At 39.7% G+C, this 16,153-nt stretch overlaps 1 protein-coding gene across 6 annotated transcripts in view; it reads left to right on the top strand.

Moving 5' to 3' along the window:
• LOC103640481 (achilleol B synthase) overlaps window positions 1-13,145 on the top strand; it is a 72,496-nt gene extending 59,351 nt beyond the window's left edge. For 4 of the 6 annotated variants that reach the window (XM_008663052.3, XM_008663053.3, XM_008663051.3 and 1 more), the window contains 6 exons: window positions 9,334-9,380; window positions 9,471-9,614; window positions 9,702-9,879; window positions 11,241-11,315; window positions 11,959-12,042; window positions 12,759-13,145. In XM_008663052.3, coding sequence (XP_008661274.1) covers window positions 9,334-9,380; window positions 9,471-9,614; window positions 9,702-9,879; window positions 11,241-11,315; window positions 11,959-12,042; window positions 12,759-12,875 — 645 coding nt within the window. In that variant the 3' untranslated portion in view covers window positions 12,876-13,145. The remainder of the gene's footprint in view (window positions 1-9,333; window positions 9,381-9,470; window positions 9,615-9,701; window positions 9,880-11,240; window positions 11,316-11,958; window positions 12,043-12,758) is intronic. The other 2 variants (XM_008663057.3, XM_008663060.3) reach the window with 2 other exon arrangements.
• Window positions 13,146-16,153: the final 3,008 nt, after the last annotated feature.

Here is a 16,153-nt window from a genome sequence, read left to right as displayed (position 1 = left end):
AGTCGTAACACTCCTGCATCTCGAAATTGAAGTCCTTGAGATGTAGAGATGCGGTCTTGCCCGATGGATAGTGCTTGCTATCGTCATTAAGGTTGAATTCTTTACCCGTGCGATTCATTGTGGTGGTGAAGAGTTGATGTGGAGTCATGGTTGAGTTGATGTCAATGAGTTGTTGTAGTTCGGTTGATACAAAAGTCAATTTTTGGTCCCACATGGAATGTATAAATGTATTGTCATGGGAAACCTGTGATATCCTTGCCCCGGTGGATGGGATATCTTGGCCCAAGGTATAATAGAATTAATAGAGTATCCATAACAATAAGGTGTATCTTCTTTTTTGGAAACCTATGTCGAAAGAACCTCCAAGTTAAGTGTGCTTGTCTTGGTGCAATTTGGGATGGGGCGGCTGCAACAAATTGGGGAGAAGGAGAGGGGGTCGGCTAGGGTTGGGGAGGAGAGGGGGGCTCCCATCCACCGGATCGAGATCAATGGCCCAAACTCGCTCTCCCATTTGAGCTCCCAACCCCAGCGGAAAAAAATGCCAAAAGATCTACTGTTTCCTGAGGAATGCCTCCTAAAACTCCAAACCCCAATGCCACAAAACATGAAAGAAAAGAGAAAAAGAAGTTTAACTTCTTTTCAGAAAATTGGAGTATCACATAAGGGCATCAGCCACCACATTTGCCTTCCCAGGGTGATAATGAATGGACAAATCATAATCTTTAATCAATTCGAGCCGCCGTCGTCGCCTCAAATTCAGCTCCTTCTAAGTGAAAATGTAATTGAGACTTTTATGATCGATGTAAATGTCACAAGACTCGCCATAGAGATAATGCCTCAACGATTTTATGGCAAATACCACTGCGGCCAATTCAAGATCATGAGTTGGATAATTCCCTTCATGCTTCCTCAACTGCCTTGAGCCATAAGCGATCACTCTGCCTTCCTGCATCAACACACAACCAAGACCAATTCGAGAAGCATCCGTATAAACTGTGAAACGCTTACCACTCTCAGGCAAAGCTAGGATAGGGGTGCTCACCAACTTGTTCTTCAATGTCTGATAGCTTACCTCGCAATAGCTGGACCAGACGAATAGAACACCCTTCTCCAAAAGTCTAGTCAAAGGCTTAGCAATGCTGAAAAAGTTTGGTATGAAGCATCGGTAATATCCGGCGAGCCCCAAGAAGCTTCGGATTTCAGAGACACTAGAGGGTCTCTTCCACTCCACCACAGCGCGACATTCTTGGGATCAACCGCAATGCCCTGCTGACTAATCACATGCCCCAGGAAAGCCACTTCAGACAGCCAAAAGGCGCACTTCTTCAATTTGCCATAAAATTGATTCTTCCTAAGAGCACTCAGAACGAGACGGAGATGCCACCCATGCTCTTCCTCGGTCTTCGAATAAATAAGGATATCATCCAGGAACACGACCACAAAATCGTCCATGAACTCATGTGACATCCTATTCATTGCTTCCATAAAAGCAGCAGGGGCATTAGTTAAGCCAAAAGACATGACTATGAACTCGTAATGCCCATACCTGGTGCAAAAGGCTGTCTTCTCAATATCCTCCTCATGAATCCTCAACTGATGATAACTAGAGTTCAAATCAATTTTGGAGAACACCTGGGCACCCCTCAACTGCTCAAGAAGAACCTCAATACGGGGTAGCAGATATTTATTCTTGATCGTCACTTGATTCAAAGCACGATAATCCACACATAGCCTCTTGCTTTTATCTTTCTTCTCAACAAACAATACTGGGGAAGCCCATGGTGACCTGCTAGGCCTAATGAAACCCTTAGCCAGCAGATCATCCAATTGTCGCTTCAATTCAACCTGCTCCTTTGGAGCCATCCGATACGATGCCTTATGAATAGGCTACGTACCCGGAATCAGCTTGATTTCAAAAGCTGCATCGCGCTCTAGAGGAACGCCTGGAAGCTCTGCCGGAAACACGTCGGCAAAGTCACACACCACCCGGATGTCCTGCACCCGCAAGGCAGCCTCACCCTCCACCACCATGGAGAAAAAGATTCCCGACTTCCTTGACCGGCGATCCAGAAGCAATTGCGCCAACAAGGATAACATGAACTTTGGGGAGCTTCCCAAGAATACCACCTCCCTACCCGACTGAGCCTGCAATAACACTGTCTTCCAAAAACAGGATATAACTGCGCGATACTGAGATAACCAATCCATAGCCAAGATAACATCGAAAGCCCCCAAGGAAATCACAACAAAATTGGCCGAAAAGACCTCATCAGCAAGGATGATGGAACACCCCTGACAAACTGAGCAGCTACTAATGGAGCCATTAGCAGAACTAACCAAAATTGGGTGACCCAACCTCTGCACCGAAAGACCAGCCCGCGACACAAAATTCTCCAAAACAAACGAATAGCTAGCGCCAGAGTCAAAAAGAGCATGGGCCAGAAACGAATCAACTGAAATCGTACCTGTCACCACGTCTCCTCGCTCTCTACCATCCGCAGCGGGTAACACATAAGCTCCGGAAATACCCGCAGAAGAGGAAGCTCCCGGAGTGAAATTAACAGAAGAACCCCACTGAGCCGACGGGGGAGGCAGACGTGGAGCTCCAAACTAAGACGGCATAGGAGTAGTCGGTGCAGGAGTAGGCACAGCCAGATACTAAGGAAAACCCTGCATCGACACGAACTGAGATGTCCCAGGCACATAAAACTGCCGCAGAGGAAGTGGAACTGAATATTGCTGCTCAGCGCTTGACATCATGTTGACAGTGCCCTAAGAAGAGGAGGAAGTCACTGGCTCCCATCTGAGCTTCCCATTGGGATTCCTCCTACACACCACATCCTTATGGTCTTGACTGCAGATAGAACACCTGCCACTCCACTGGCACTCTGCACGGCGATGCGCATCACCACAACGGAAACACACCAGCCCTAGCCCGGGCTTAGGGACCGCCCAAAACCTCTGAGTACTTCCTCCCGAAGTACCCGATTCAGAGGATTTGCCATGGTAGGGGTGGTGGCGCTGGTGCTGAGACTTGCCCCTCTTGTGGGCTGGACCTCCAGTGTTGCCTCTCCTCGCGTCCTGGCCACGAGGCTGATCAAAACCCGAAGACTTCTGTGACTCCATGGTGTACTGGTGTTGCATCTCCACACCCAAGGCCTGCTCCACTGTAGTACAGAAATCCACCAACGGAAAGGCTCCTAGGGCATGCCTGATAGAAGGTTTCAGACCCTGACGGAACTGGCTCGCCTTCTCCAACTCATTGTAAGCCACATGAGGAACAAAGCAGACCATCTTGTTGAAGCCCACTTCATACTCTGTGACAGACTTCTTCTCTTGCTTGTAGGACTGCAGATCAATCTTCATTTTCTCCAGGAAGGTGACCAGGTAGAACCTCCTCTCAAACTGCCTGATGAAAACATCCTAGGACAGAACTCCTGGTGAAGAGGAGTGAGCTGCCTGCACGCCTCTCCACCAAATCTGAGCCTCTCCCTTCAGTAGCTATGTGCCAAAGCGAACACGATCCCCATACACAATCTCGAAGACATTCATCTTATCCTCCACGTAAGTTAGCCAATCTGCCGCCTCGACCGGAGTGCCACTGCCATCAAAAGTGTCCAACTTCAAGCCCATCCACTGCATCAGAGAAAGTCCACTGACGGGAAGAGGCACCTCAACCCCGCCACCTGAAGCAGCACCCGCGGGAAAAGCGCCCCTGGGCACACCTTCACCACCAGCACCCTGAGCAGCACCCGCAGGAGCAACAGGAATAGCCTGCCTCAGAATGGGCAACTCCTGCTGCATGGCCTACATCATGGCTAACATTGCCGCCGAACTCATAGAATCCTCACTAGGGGCTTGTGGGCTGCCACGAGCCCTACGAGGTGGCATAACTGTAGCCACAGGAGTAAGTAAATAAGTAAATAAGATTAGCATAGCACTTCATCAAACAATGTCAATCCAGCACTGACAATAGCATAAGATATCAATAGTAAAGCAGGAAACCCATCCTACATGTGCAGTGTGTCAATTTATTATTATTCCACTTGCTAGGACCTACAGCCTATGGCTTTGATATCAACTGTAACGCCCCACTGCTTCCACACAATGGATGTTACCAAATACCCTTCCCACAAACTTATACAACATAAGAAAAGAACTAGAGAAAGAAAGTACTGCAAAATCCGGCAGCACCTCCATTGAAAGAAGCATAACGAGGGGAACATAAAGTTTATACAGAATATAAAAGAAGCTAATTCACATAGTATAATAAAAATTCAAAGGTAGTAATGAACATTCATGACCAAATAAAAAGATAGGTAACTCGGCCCACCCAAAAATCTGTTTAACTACCAAGAAAGGCTAAAACATATTAATCCCTCAGATTAGACCCTCCCTGTTTAACATCATTATTAAGCAGTTGTTTCTTTATTTAAAGGTGTAGTGGTCGTGCTGCTACATCCCTTCTTTTCCCAAAGCAAAGATCATGTGCTGCATCAGACAATGCAAGAGTGAGATGACACATCTCAGCAAGTAAAAAGAGCAAACAACAACCGGACAATGTAAACAAACCGTGCTTAAACAACCACGTAGTTTACAACTTCCTTCTTGAATAGTAATTTGCAGCAAGTAAACATGTAACCAATTACTTAGTCCAAGATGAAGCACAAGGTAAAGATCTACACTATCCACATCCACATAATAGCTTCCACACTTCACCCCTGAATGCACATGGCTACAGATGCAGTAATGACTTTTGCCTTCATACCACTAAGGATATGAAGCTGCATCATACCCCTTCTCGGGCAACATATGATGCTCATTGTACCAGTACGGTCGGACCATAAGATCGCGACGAAACTTCCATGCAATAGATGATGAATGCATTATGCATGTCAACAACATGAGTCCTTCCCAAATAAAATGTGCCAAACATATACTTCCGCACATTCCAAGTAGTAAACAACATGAGTAACATGAACAAACCACTACTCCAACATATGTAAGCAATAAAACAAGAATATCTTTAAACGATGGTACCCATTTAGGAATATGAATACGAACACAAATAGCACAAACACGATCAAGTATAAGACACTTTAATCGACTGACGGAATAACCATCACTATTTTACTTGCCTTCACCGGAAGTTTGGAAAAATCCCTAAGTATGGTCCGGAAGTCCACCACCTATTTTTGACACACAACTTAGTGCACAAATTTCACATAATAACGCTCCTAAACGATGCCGCACCTACGCACAACTTCAAACCCCGCCGTGGGTAACAACTCTCCCCACACTCCCCACTGGAGTGGCGCTGCTTAACCATTTCATATCTTTAAAATTATAACAGCAGTAGTGACAAACAAAAACTCCAGAGGTATCTAAATAAAATTCCCCACAAGTTTTGTAAACAATTTATAATTAAATTCCAACATCTAATTAGCCCAAAACAGTCCACAAGATCAACCCTGCAATCTGTTTTTTTTTCTTTTGGGCAGCGACATACCCAGATTCAAACAGTGATATCTTTTAAAATATAATTCCGAATCGAGCGCATAAGTACTCGTTGGAAAGGTATGACAAAGCTCTACATGATTCTCATATTGATTATCACTAATTCCCACGAAAAATCCCCAGAAACTGCTACTACTACTGCTGTTCACCCACCTGCAGAAATCTGTTTGTTTTAGACAGCAACATACCCGAATTCGAACAGCGATATCTTTTACAATATAATTCCGAATCGAGCGCATAAGTACTCGTTGGAAAGGTATGACAAAGTTCTACATGCTTCTCCCACTGATCCCCACTAATTTCCCATGAAAAATTCTCAGAAATCCCTAGAACTACTGCTGTTCGCCCACCCACAAAATTTCTGGACAGCACCTCTACCGATTCGCATAGATAAACATATAATCGATTGGATTGCAGCACAATTAAACAAGATACAAACACAAAAATCACCTTGAATCCTCCTCCTTTCCTCCCTTCTTCTTCCCTCCACCAAAAACCAATGGGAGACTTGCACCAACGCGACGTAGATCCGAGCGGTAAAGGAATGACACCTTGGAGAAAAGGGCTTGAGGAGGGGCGGCTAGGGTTTGATGGGGGAGGTGGGTGGCGGCTGCAAATGGGTGGAGTGAGAGGGGGTGGCGTCCAAGGCTAGAGAGAGGGGGGCGGCTGCACAAGAGATAAGGGAGGGGGCGGCTGAAAAAAATCTCAAGGGATTAGGGGAGGGCGGCTAGGTTAGGGGAAACTAGTGGGCCGGATCACGAACCACGGCCCAACTCATTCACACGCCAACTCCCGACCCCAGCGCATGAGACGAAACCTCATTCTACTATTTTACTGGTGAATGCTTTCCAAAAATTCCAAACCCCAGAAACGCACCACCCGTGAGAGAAACAAAAGAAAACAAACAAAAAATGACCTCCAACTTCTCCTCTTTGCAAACTGGGTATCACAACTAAGCAAAATAAAATTTGGTAGCGTCTTCTTTGTAATTATAAGCATCATAGAAGCAAAAGAGATATATCAATACAAAATGAATCATACTAGTATGATATAATTCTCATCAAGGACAATTAACCACGGATGAACCAGCTTATGCCTACATCATACTCTAAAGTAAGAACCTCAAAAGTCAATAACCCAAGCTAATTATTTGGTTCTTTAAGCAATGTGTGCAACGTGCCGCTACTTCCCACTCCCCTTGATAAGCATCAAGCACCTGCATTGAGTAATGCAAGAGTGAGATGAAACATCTTAGGAAGCAAATTGTTTTGACGAGATATTTAAACACAAGATGAATTAATCAACATTTTACAGGAATCACAATTAAGATCAGAAATACTTGTAGATATAAAACTCAATAGTCCCAATGTAACCAATACCATCTCATTTCCTCGAGCAACCACAATAGTTTGTATAACACTTCCCTCCGTCAACAATATCTGCAAATATCACTTCAATGAATGCATGTGAATGCAATGCATATGTTATCTGCCTTCATACCTCTGAGGGTATGAAGCCGCATCGTACCCCTGCTCGGGCAACGTATGATGCTAAGTTGTACCGGTACGGTCAGACCATAGGTCACGACAAAACTTCAGATGCAAGTGAATCATGCAATGTATATGGCATGTTGAATTTATCAATATACTTCACTTCCTTCACACACAATACAAACCTCAAATAATACTTCATTTTCCTTCAGATACAATACAAACCTAAAATAATACTTTATTTACCTTTGGATACAATACAAACCTCAAATAATACTTCATTTATCTTTGGAAACAATACAAACCTCAAATAATACTTCATTTTCCTTCAGGGGTGTGAATTAATCTCATGGGTCATACTCGAATCATAATCTTCATCAATATATGATTGAGCATCAATATAATACAAGCAAGTAAAGCATCACCATAGAGTTCAATTATGAAAGAATTCAATAACTCTGAATATTAGAGTGTAGGCGATAAAAACAACAAGTCAAAACAGTAGCAACCACCGCTACATTCATTTGCCTTCATCGAAGAAGAAGAATGTACTAGACATGATCTAGAGTGTAGCCACCTGCTAGCGGACATAAAACTTAGTACAAATATTTCACAAACATTTGCCAACAATCAACAAAAATCGCTCCTACACTTGAAACCAAGACCCGATGGAAAGACTCCCACCCTGAACCACATGTCAAACAGCAGCAATGTTGTTTGTTAGTTTTGTATGTTTAAAATTATAACAGTGGTGATATCAAACAAATACACTAGGAGTATCTACACAAAATACTCTACAACTTTTGTATTCAATGGATAATTAAATTCTGTCATCTATAAGTTCTAAAACATCTGACAAGATAACTAACTGAATCTGTTTCAGACAACAGCATAGTTAACTTAAACATTCGATATCTTCCAAACTACTCAACCAAAAATTATAAAATTCTGCTGGCAGTAAGAACTTTTATCCCTCTACAAAAGTTTCCATAGTTGGAAGAGCCAATTCGGCCATTTACTAGATGAAACCCACCAGTGAACATACCCGCTCATTTTTACCAGGCAAATAGGAACAACCACAGTAAAACAAACATAACTGGAGTTTCAAAATTCATATAAATACAATCTTTAACAATATGGAAAGCTTATGAAATTATCTACAACTTCTCTTATGAACCTACAGTTTAATTCCGTTGATTGAATTGCCTAAATCTTAAGAGAACATATTATGCACAGAATTATGAGACTGAAAAACTGCTATAATCAAACTGCAATAACTCTCTGATCTGAAGTCTGACTGAGGTGTTCTTTGCGGCCACGAAAAGATCTACAAATTATCTATGACTCATAGATAGACTTTTTATTTTTTGAGGCCACTAAGACCACGGAAAACTGGCATGAACAGAAACTATCGAATCTGCCATTCTGCAGAAACTAAATTCGAGATCAAAATGAAACCCCACATCTAATCCAACCTCTAATCCTTTAATCCCCATGATCCAAAACCTCCAAAAACACTTAATTATAGGGAGGAACATGGATCTCATCCTTACCTAGGGTTTCCCCAAGAAAATCTGCAAGAAGAGATGGGGATAGAACATCTCCTTGGTCCTCTCTTCCTCTTCAATCCATCTTGCTCCTCCTCTTCTCGATCCTTGCTGCATGGGGGGAGATCTAGAGGGAGGAGGAAGCGGTGGAGAGGTGGAGGGCGGCTGCCATGGGAGGAGAGGGGGCGGCCAGCAAAGGGGAAGGGGAGGGGCGGCCAAGTGTGGGAAAAGGGGGGGTGGTGGCCAAGAAAGGGGAAAAAGGGGGGGCGGCCACTAGGGTTTTTTAGTAGGAGAACAGAAACAACGCCGTAGATGACTTCTGACGTAGTATCCACCGGCCCACAACCCTTTTCCCACATCCACGCACCGAAGGTCAACTTTTGGTCAACTTTTTTTGGGATATTACATATAATATATATGAGAATATGAACATAGTTATATGAATATAGGCCAAGGGTGAATTCAGAAGTTAATTTTAAAAAGATGAAACATATATTAAGATTAGGGATAGAATTAATATATCACAATTTTACCACATCAATGGGGTTGGTTGTTTAGCAAAAAAATGTTTTGTTAGTGTATCACCTTATTTTATGGAGTCCATGTATAGCACAAGTTAGCCATAAAACCTGAATGCCTAGCATTAAATATTTAAATTATCAAATAATGATATTGAAAATAACAAATGAAATGTACTTTTAAGGAAACATGAATTAGTACTTCATGTGCTGATACTATAGATCCATGTAGTCTGACATTTGTTTCATTTGGCATTGTAGATTCTGAATCCTTTGGAGAGTTTTCGAAATATTGTCGCTGATTACCCGTAAGAACAATGATGACTCTTCTAAATCTGAATCTCATGCTGCCATTTCAATTTGCTTTGTAAAGTAAGCCACAATTCTTCTATTGGCAGGACGGTTGAATGTACATCCTCGGTGTTGCAGGCATTGGTATTATTTGAGGAATTCAATTCAGAGTACCGCAGTAAAGAAATAAAAGAAAATGTTAAGAAAGCTGCCATATATATTGAGAATAATCAAAACAAGGATGGATCCTGGTTTGTATAAAAACATCTTCTATTTTCTACAAATTATAAATTTTTGCTCTATGTCTAATAATAACTGAATCAGAAATTACATGAAAGGTACGGCACATGGGGAATATGTTTTGTCTATGGGACTCTCTATGCAATAAAAGGCTTAGTTGCTGCTGGGAGAAATTATGAGAACAGTATTTGCATTAGGAAAGCATGTAACTTTTTGCTCTCAATACAACTCAAAACTGGTGGCTGGGCAGAGAGCTATCATTCCTGTGAAAGACAGGTGAGGAACAGTATTTCATTTCACATACATATTGTCATTAGTTACTAGGAAAGTTTTGGTTTCACTATACATAGGCATCCATTTCGTTGCTATGAATTACGAAAACATGATTGCTCCAATGCCATTAGGTCTTTTTGGAAGCATGGCCCACACACCCCACATGGAAAAGATATAACTAGGAAAGGGTGGGCCAATCCTGTTGTGGAAGAGATTCAAACTAGATGAGCTACATTGACTACTTGGAAGACAAGATATCGACTAGATAGCCTTGGGAGCAAATCATATTGACCCACTCAATTCAATAGGATTTTCCATTAACACAAGGGGGATTTAGGGGCAACCCATTGGATGGATCAATACCTCATAGCTAGGAACCCACCAACACGGCAACACCCTTGTAAACTCAAGCATAAGAAGCAAGAGAAGCATTCACCACTAGACATTGGGTACCCTATTTCTAAAGCAGTATAATAGTGCATTTGGCAAAGCTTAAAATTCTTGTAGAAACATTTTAGATCCATATTCTCTCTAGAAATTTTTCTTAACATGAATTGCTATCAATTTATAAAACCCTTTCGAAGGTAAACCTAATTCCGATTGAAACAATCAAGTAAATAGAAATATGTTCAAAAATTTTAAAATTTTCATGGATGGAGAACAACTTACATACAAACTATTTTAACTGAATTAACAACAAATAACAAAAAATAGGAAGCAATGAAATAATAATCTCTATGAAACCATCCTTCGGTCGTTTTGTGCAGGCATGCAGAAATGGTGAGACTTTTTGGTTTCAAATCACTTGTTGGAAAGATCGTTTAGAAGTGATTCTTCTGATTCTCATCAGAATTGAAATGTTTCTTCTATCTAAATACACCCTATATGTCTCATGTGTTACCCATCTTATTCCTTGCACATAATTATCTAATTATCAGATAGAAAATCCAATAACACATGTGCTTGACAAGCCAACCATAATTATATATGTTATTATGTATACACTTTTAGTTACTAGAACGGGCTGTCCTAATTCACAAGATTATCATAACTCCGCCTAAGTGATTTACTATAAGATAGGATAAATATCAACATAAGTTATAGTAACATATATTATAAATATGTTTTCACTTTATTGTAATATTAGTACAAACATTATCATAAATTGAGGTGGCCATAGAATAGTATTTTATGGCCAACATAGATTATTCTGCAAGAGTTCTACGTGCAACCATCGAAGGCAATGAACTAAGTTACCTCACATTTTCAAAGTTTTACATGAATTTATTCGAACACTATAGGGTTTCTTTAATCTTAGCTAGTAGTGATCCTAATCCTAGAAAAATTTGTTTGATGATGTGCAGGTTTATGTAGAGGGTCATAGCACTCATGTTGTACAAACTGCTTGGGCGATGCTAGCTTTGATTTATACTGGACAGGTTTTATTTCTTGATCGCATGTCTTTTAGTGCATATGACTACTCCAGGCATGTTTGGAAGCAAAGTATTTCAAAACTATGGTTTTAAGATGTCATGACACAACTGTAGTATTTTTATATCACTCTTAGCAATACGTGTTTGGAGACAAAGTATATCAAACGATGGTATTTAGTATACATGTGCAAGGCTAGTCATAGACAAAAACTTTGGGTTGAAGTGGAGTTTAAAATACTCCAAAAATACCATGATATCTACAAAAATATGATATTCAACACAAGGCTTTTTACATGTAGCCACACACCTTTTAGCAAAAAATAATATGGTATTCTCCTATACCATGGTTTTACCTTGAAACTCTAAAAGTACTTTGCTTCCAAACACCCCCTCCCTTGTTATAAAAAAGGCAACGTATTTATATGTAATCAATCATCACAATGTTTATGAACATGCAAATACCTCTATGTGTTAGGTATCTTCTCAAAAATATTTCTGTAACGATAATGGTTTACTAGATTCAACAAATAAAAATATGTCATTTTGGTTCCCAATTAAGTATCAATGTTGACTACTAGTTGTTGTACCATTAATTATTTATAATGCATGTTGATCACATCCACCTTTCTATTCTAATTTGTACAATTAGATGGAACGGGACCCAACACCATTACATCGAGCAGCAAAAGTATTGATTAATATGCAACTGGAGACAGGAGACTATGCTCAACAAGTGAGTTTTCTAAACATTTTATGATGCAAAAATGTACTTTCTCTTATGTAAATATAAATTTATCTTATTTTTTTTCTGAAGTCACTTTTCTAATGTTGACCAACATTGTGAATAAGAGTTTGCATGTATCACGATTGCAGAAATATTGTGCTGCCAAAATCATGTAGTTTCACAATGTATAATGCTCTTTATTTGATGTTATTTATTTTTGTTGACATAGTAGTATAATTTTGATTTAGCACAAACTTAGATAGACTTATATTTATGATCATTAAAAGTATGAGTAATCTATTTGTTATGTCTGACCCTAGTTGTGTTCCCCTCTTGATTTTGAAAACTCTACTTATTGATTCCATATGACCTAGACAAGGTGGTGTTTGCTCTTATATTGGTGATCCAATGCATAAGTTATGTATTTTCATGTTCATTATTGAATTATCTTATGATCATATTCCTATGTACTAGCATTTTAGATAGATGTATTAGTCAAGTTTCAAGGATGGGTGCCTTGGATAGTTCAATCAATTGCATTGTGTGTTCTTCACATATAGTAGACATGTCATATTTTTAGTTAGTTAGTCCTCATAGTTTCATTTGTGCTTATATTTTATTGGAGGTATCTCACCCTAGAGTTATTATTTTGTAATAAACATGTGTTTCTATTTCATTTCCCATAATCCACCATCATTGACCATTTTCTTGTATTTTGAGTATAGGAACATGTTGGTAGCACCAACTGCTCTGTATACTTCAACTACCCCAACTATCGTATTTTGTTCCCTGTTTGGGCTCTTGGAGAGTATCATCGCAAAGTATGTACCAAAAGTAATTGAAAGGAACCCATGGAATGCAAAAATGTCATATGTAGTACTATGTTACATACTAAAGGAAAATCATAGCGGAGTCGATATAATCAATTGTACTTTATATAATGAAATGTAAATGGGTAGCCACATACATGATTTCAATGGACCATGTAGTGATGTCTAACATTTGATTATGATGTATGTACACTAGTATGAATACGCCAAATCGCAAATAAGTAACAATTCAGTTTATGTGTAATCAAATTGTCTAGACATTGAAATTTTTCGGGTTTAACATTTGCATGTGTAGTTGTTCCTTTAGAAATGATTTCCAAACAACATATAATTTATGTATTTGATAACCATGGTGCCACATGCATGTAATGCTTTAGCCCATTAGTGTATTGGTCATAGATTTGGGTCCTTATCACAACTATCGAAATCATTTTTACTAGTGGCTTTAAATGGATCTATCCATGCGGAGGACGAGTTCGCTACCATTTATCACAACTATCAAAATCATTTTTACTAGTGGCTTGTGAAATTTACCATCTTTGCAAGACGAGCACTTAGAACCGTTTGCAAAAATCAATATTTGCTAGCGGATGCCTTAAGTCAACCGCCTGCAAAGATAATTTTTTTACCGGAGACTGAGTTAAGTCAACCACTTGTAAAGATTGATCATTGCAAGCGGTAGACTTAGGTCCGCTGCTTCCAAAAAATGTTTATTATAGTCGGCTTTATTATGTTCTCTACCTGCAATTTGATGTACAAGATTTAAATAAAATTTGAATTTCAGTCTTCCTGCCAAAACAAATCTTACAACAAAATTCATAGATTTTATTTAGATTTCAATACACATCATTCACAGCCAAAATATATCATGATGCAATATACAGTGTCACTCAACCATATTCACAATACAATGTTTCAAATATTTTCACAATACTACCAAATTATATCATTCATCCATATATACACACCACTAGTTTTGTCATTCATTCATATTCATAAAATTGGATAAAATGTTTCAAAATTTTCGTATGTGGTGCCTCTCAAAGTTAGTAAGCTCCAAATTTGTCGATGGTCTATCATGGTCGAAGAAGAGTCCTGCTACATGTGTCACTTCCCATCATATGATGTGACTAAAATTTGATACTAGTATCTCGGCTCTGGTGTCTTCCATGTTCTTTTGAAATGTCCATGTTTCATTGATGTTGTGGTGCTGATGAAATGGAAACATAATAACTATAGTTAGAATGTTAATGAGAACAATTAATGTATTTACTTGAACGATGAATCATAATAGGCAGTGATTTACATCCTTGCAATTTGGAATAAACCCGCTAGTACAGCAAAGCACCTCACACACATAACATCCATAAACTAGTGTGTTAGGCAGCTACTTGGAACAAGAAAAATCATAGCCGTCTCTCAAACTCCTTTACATCATCTAGGTGTTTCTCTTGTAGGGTGGTGATGTAGTATTTTGTAAGCGTTATATTCAAGTAAACATAACATTAATATAAACATAAAGATCATTGTAATGAAAGGTTGACACCTTATAAGATGCAAATTGTACATGTTGTTTCAAAATCATCACAAAATCGATTTATGATACTCTGAGTTCATATAGAAATAAATGTAGCATTGGATACATACACAAACATATTTTTGTTCAATATAAACAAAGATTATCGTAATGTAACAAACAAGAGTGACTAAACACACCCAAAGTGGTACGAGATTATCACAAATACATTGTCTGTCTCACAAAATGATCGATTTTTTCAAGCTATGTACAAGGCAACTTCCATATTTTTATTTTGTGTCCCATTCTATCCTTATTATTAAGGAATATTCTACAATACATTGATGGGGTAGATCATGAGATTGAGAACTGAAGGTAAATGCACAAGTGACTCAAAGATTTAGACAAATTTGGGATCTCAGTGTGAGATAATAACCTACATTCTATGTAGTATGGTGTATATTGCCTATGTAATATGATAAGATGATTTTCCTTTGGTGAGCACTACCGCCCCTTTTATAGTCCCAAAAGGTGTGGTTGGTTATAGAAAGCCTATCTAGCCGCTAGCTAGACAAGGATCAAGATTGGCCTAACAGACCCCCTCCTACAAATGGAGATACTTATCTCTATCTCTTTACATGTGGACTCACTTATAATTTGGGATATGCTACATTTATAAGGATATCAGTCTTGTGTGATAGGATCATGAACAATCATCTTACCTTATTTGTACCAAGGATGCAACACTACTGGAAAATTGACCTCCAGGATATATGTTGAAGGATGAACATAGATAATGGAGGGTATCTTGTGTGGCAAATTAGGGTGGTGGGCAAGGAATTTGATCGTAGTGCCCTAAGGAGCACTAATATGTGTTGGCTCTATTGGCCAAGCATAGAATTATTTCTTGCCCTAATTGGACCCAAAAGTTGGCCCTAGGGTAGTGTAGTTCATGTCTAGAATCGATCTAGCCACTCGTGCAATAACTCCCTCCATGGAGTTGATTGGGATCTCTGACTGTTGTACCATGGAATGGTGGATGATGTAGTTCATTTCTTGGTAAAGAGCGACAGTGCGCTCCTCTAATGGTGTCGAAAGATCAACCTCCTCCAGAAGCGTCTTTGGTTTCCTAGTGAGCCAGACAACACTAGACCATGTCTAGGTGAAACATGTGAAGAGTTTATCAGTTAAGGTTTTGAGGACCCGGTCATAACACTCCTACATCTCGGGATTGAAGTCGTTGAGCTACGACAGTGTTGTCTTGCCTGATGGATAGTGCTTGCTATCATCATTGATGATGATTTCTTTACCCGTGCGATTCAAGGTGGTAGTGAAGAGTTGACGTGGAGTCGTGGTCGAGTTTATGTTGATGAGCTGATGTGAAAGTTGATTCGTTGGTCCCACATGGCATGTAGAAATGTGTCGTCACGGGAAACCTGCTTGGGAGTTGTCCGACAACCGATACACGTGGAGCTAAGAGGTGTGTAACTATTATGGTTGTCCCTCCTAATTGTGACTCCAGATATGAGGGTTCTAGGCATGCCACCTAGCTTGACTTGTAGCCAGGAAGGATGTGATGATTTTGGTGAATTGCTCTGCAAATGTACAACAATAAATTAAATGTTAAATTCTAGCTAGATTACGCGGATCAGCCTGAGCTGCTTGCACTAATTGTCTCCCTTGAGCTATTTGTAATTTTTTCGAGTTAGTAATGATCATAATAAATGGAAGTAAACATGCATTGAAAGTGACTAATGAAGGGAGTAAGCCTATC

This window comes from Zea mays, chromosome 1 (assembly GCF_902167145.1).
Source record: "Zea mays cultivar B73 chromosome 1, Zm-B73-REFERENCE-NAM-5.0, whole genome shotgun sequence".
NCBI classification, from domain to species: Eukaryota; Viridiplantae; Streptophyta; class Magnoliopsida; order Poales; family Poaceae; genus Zea; species Zea mays.
The sequence above is the reverse complement of the archived record's forward strand: the minus strand, read 5'-3'. Positions and strand labels throughout refer to the sequence as shown.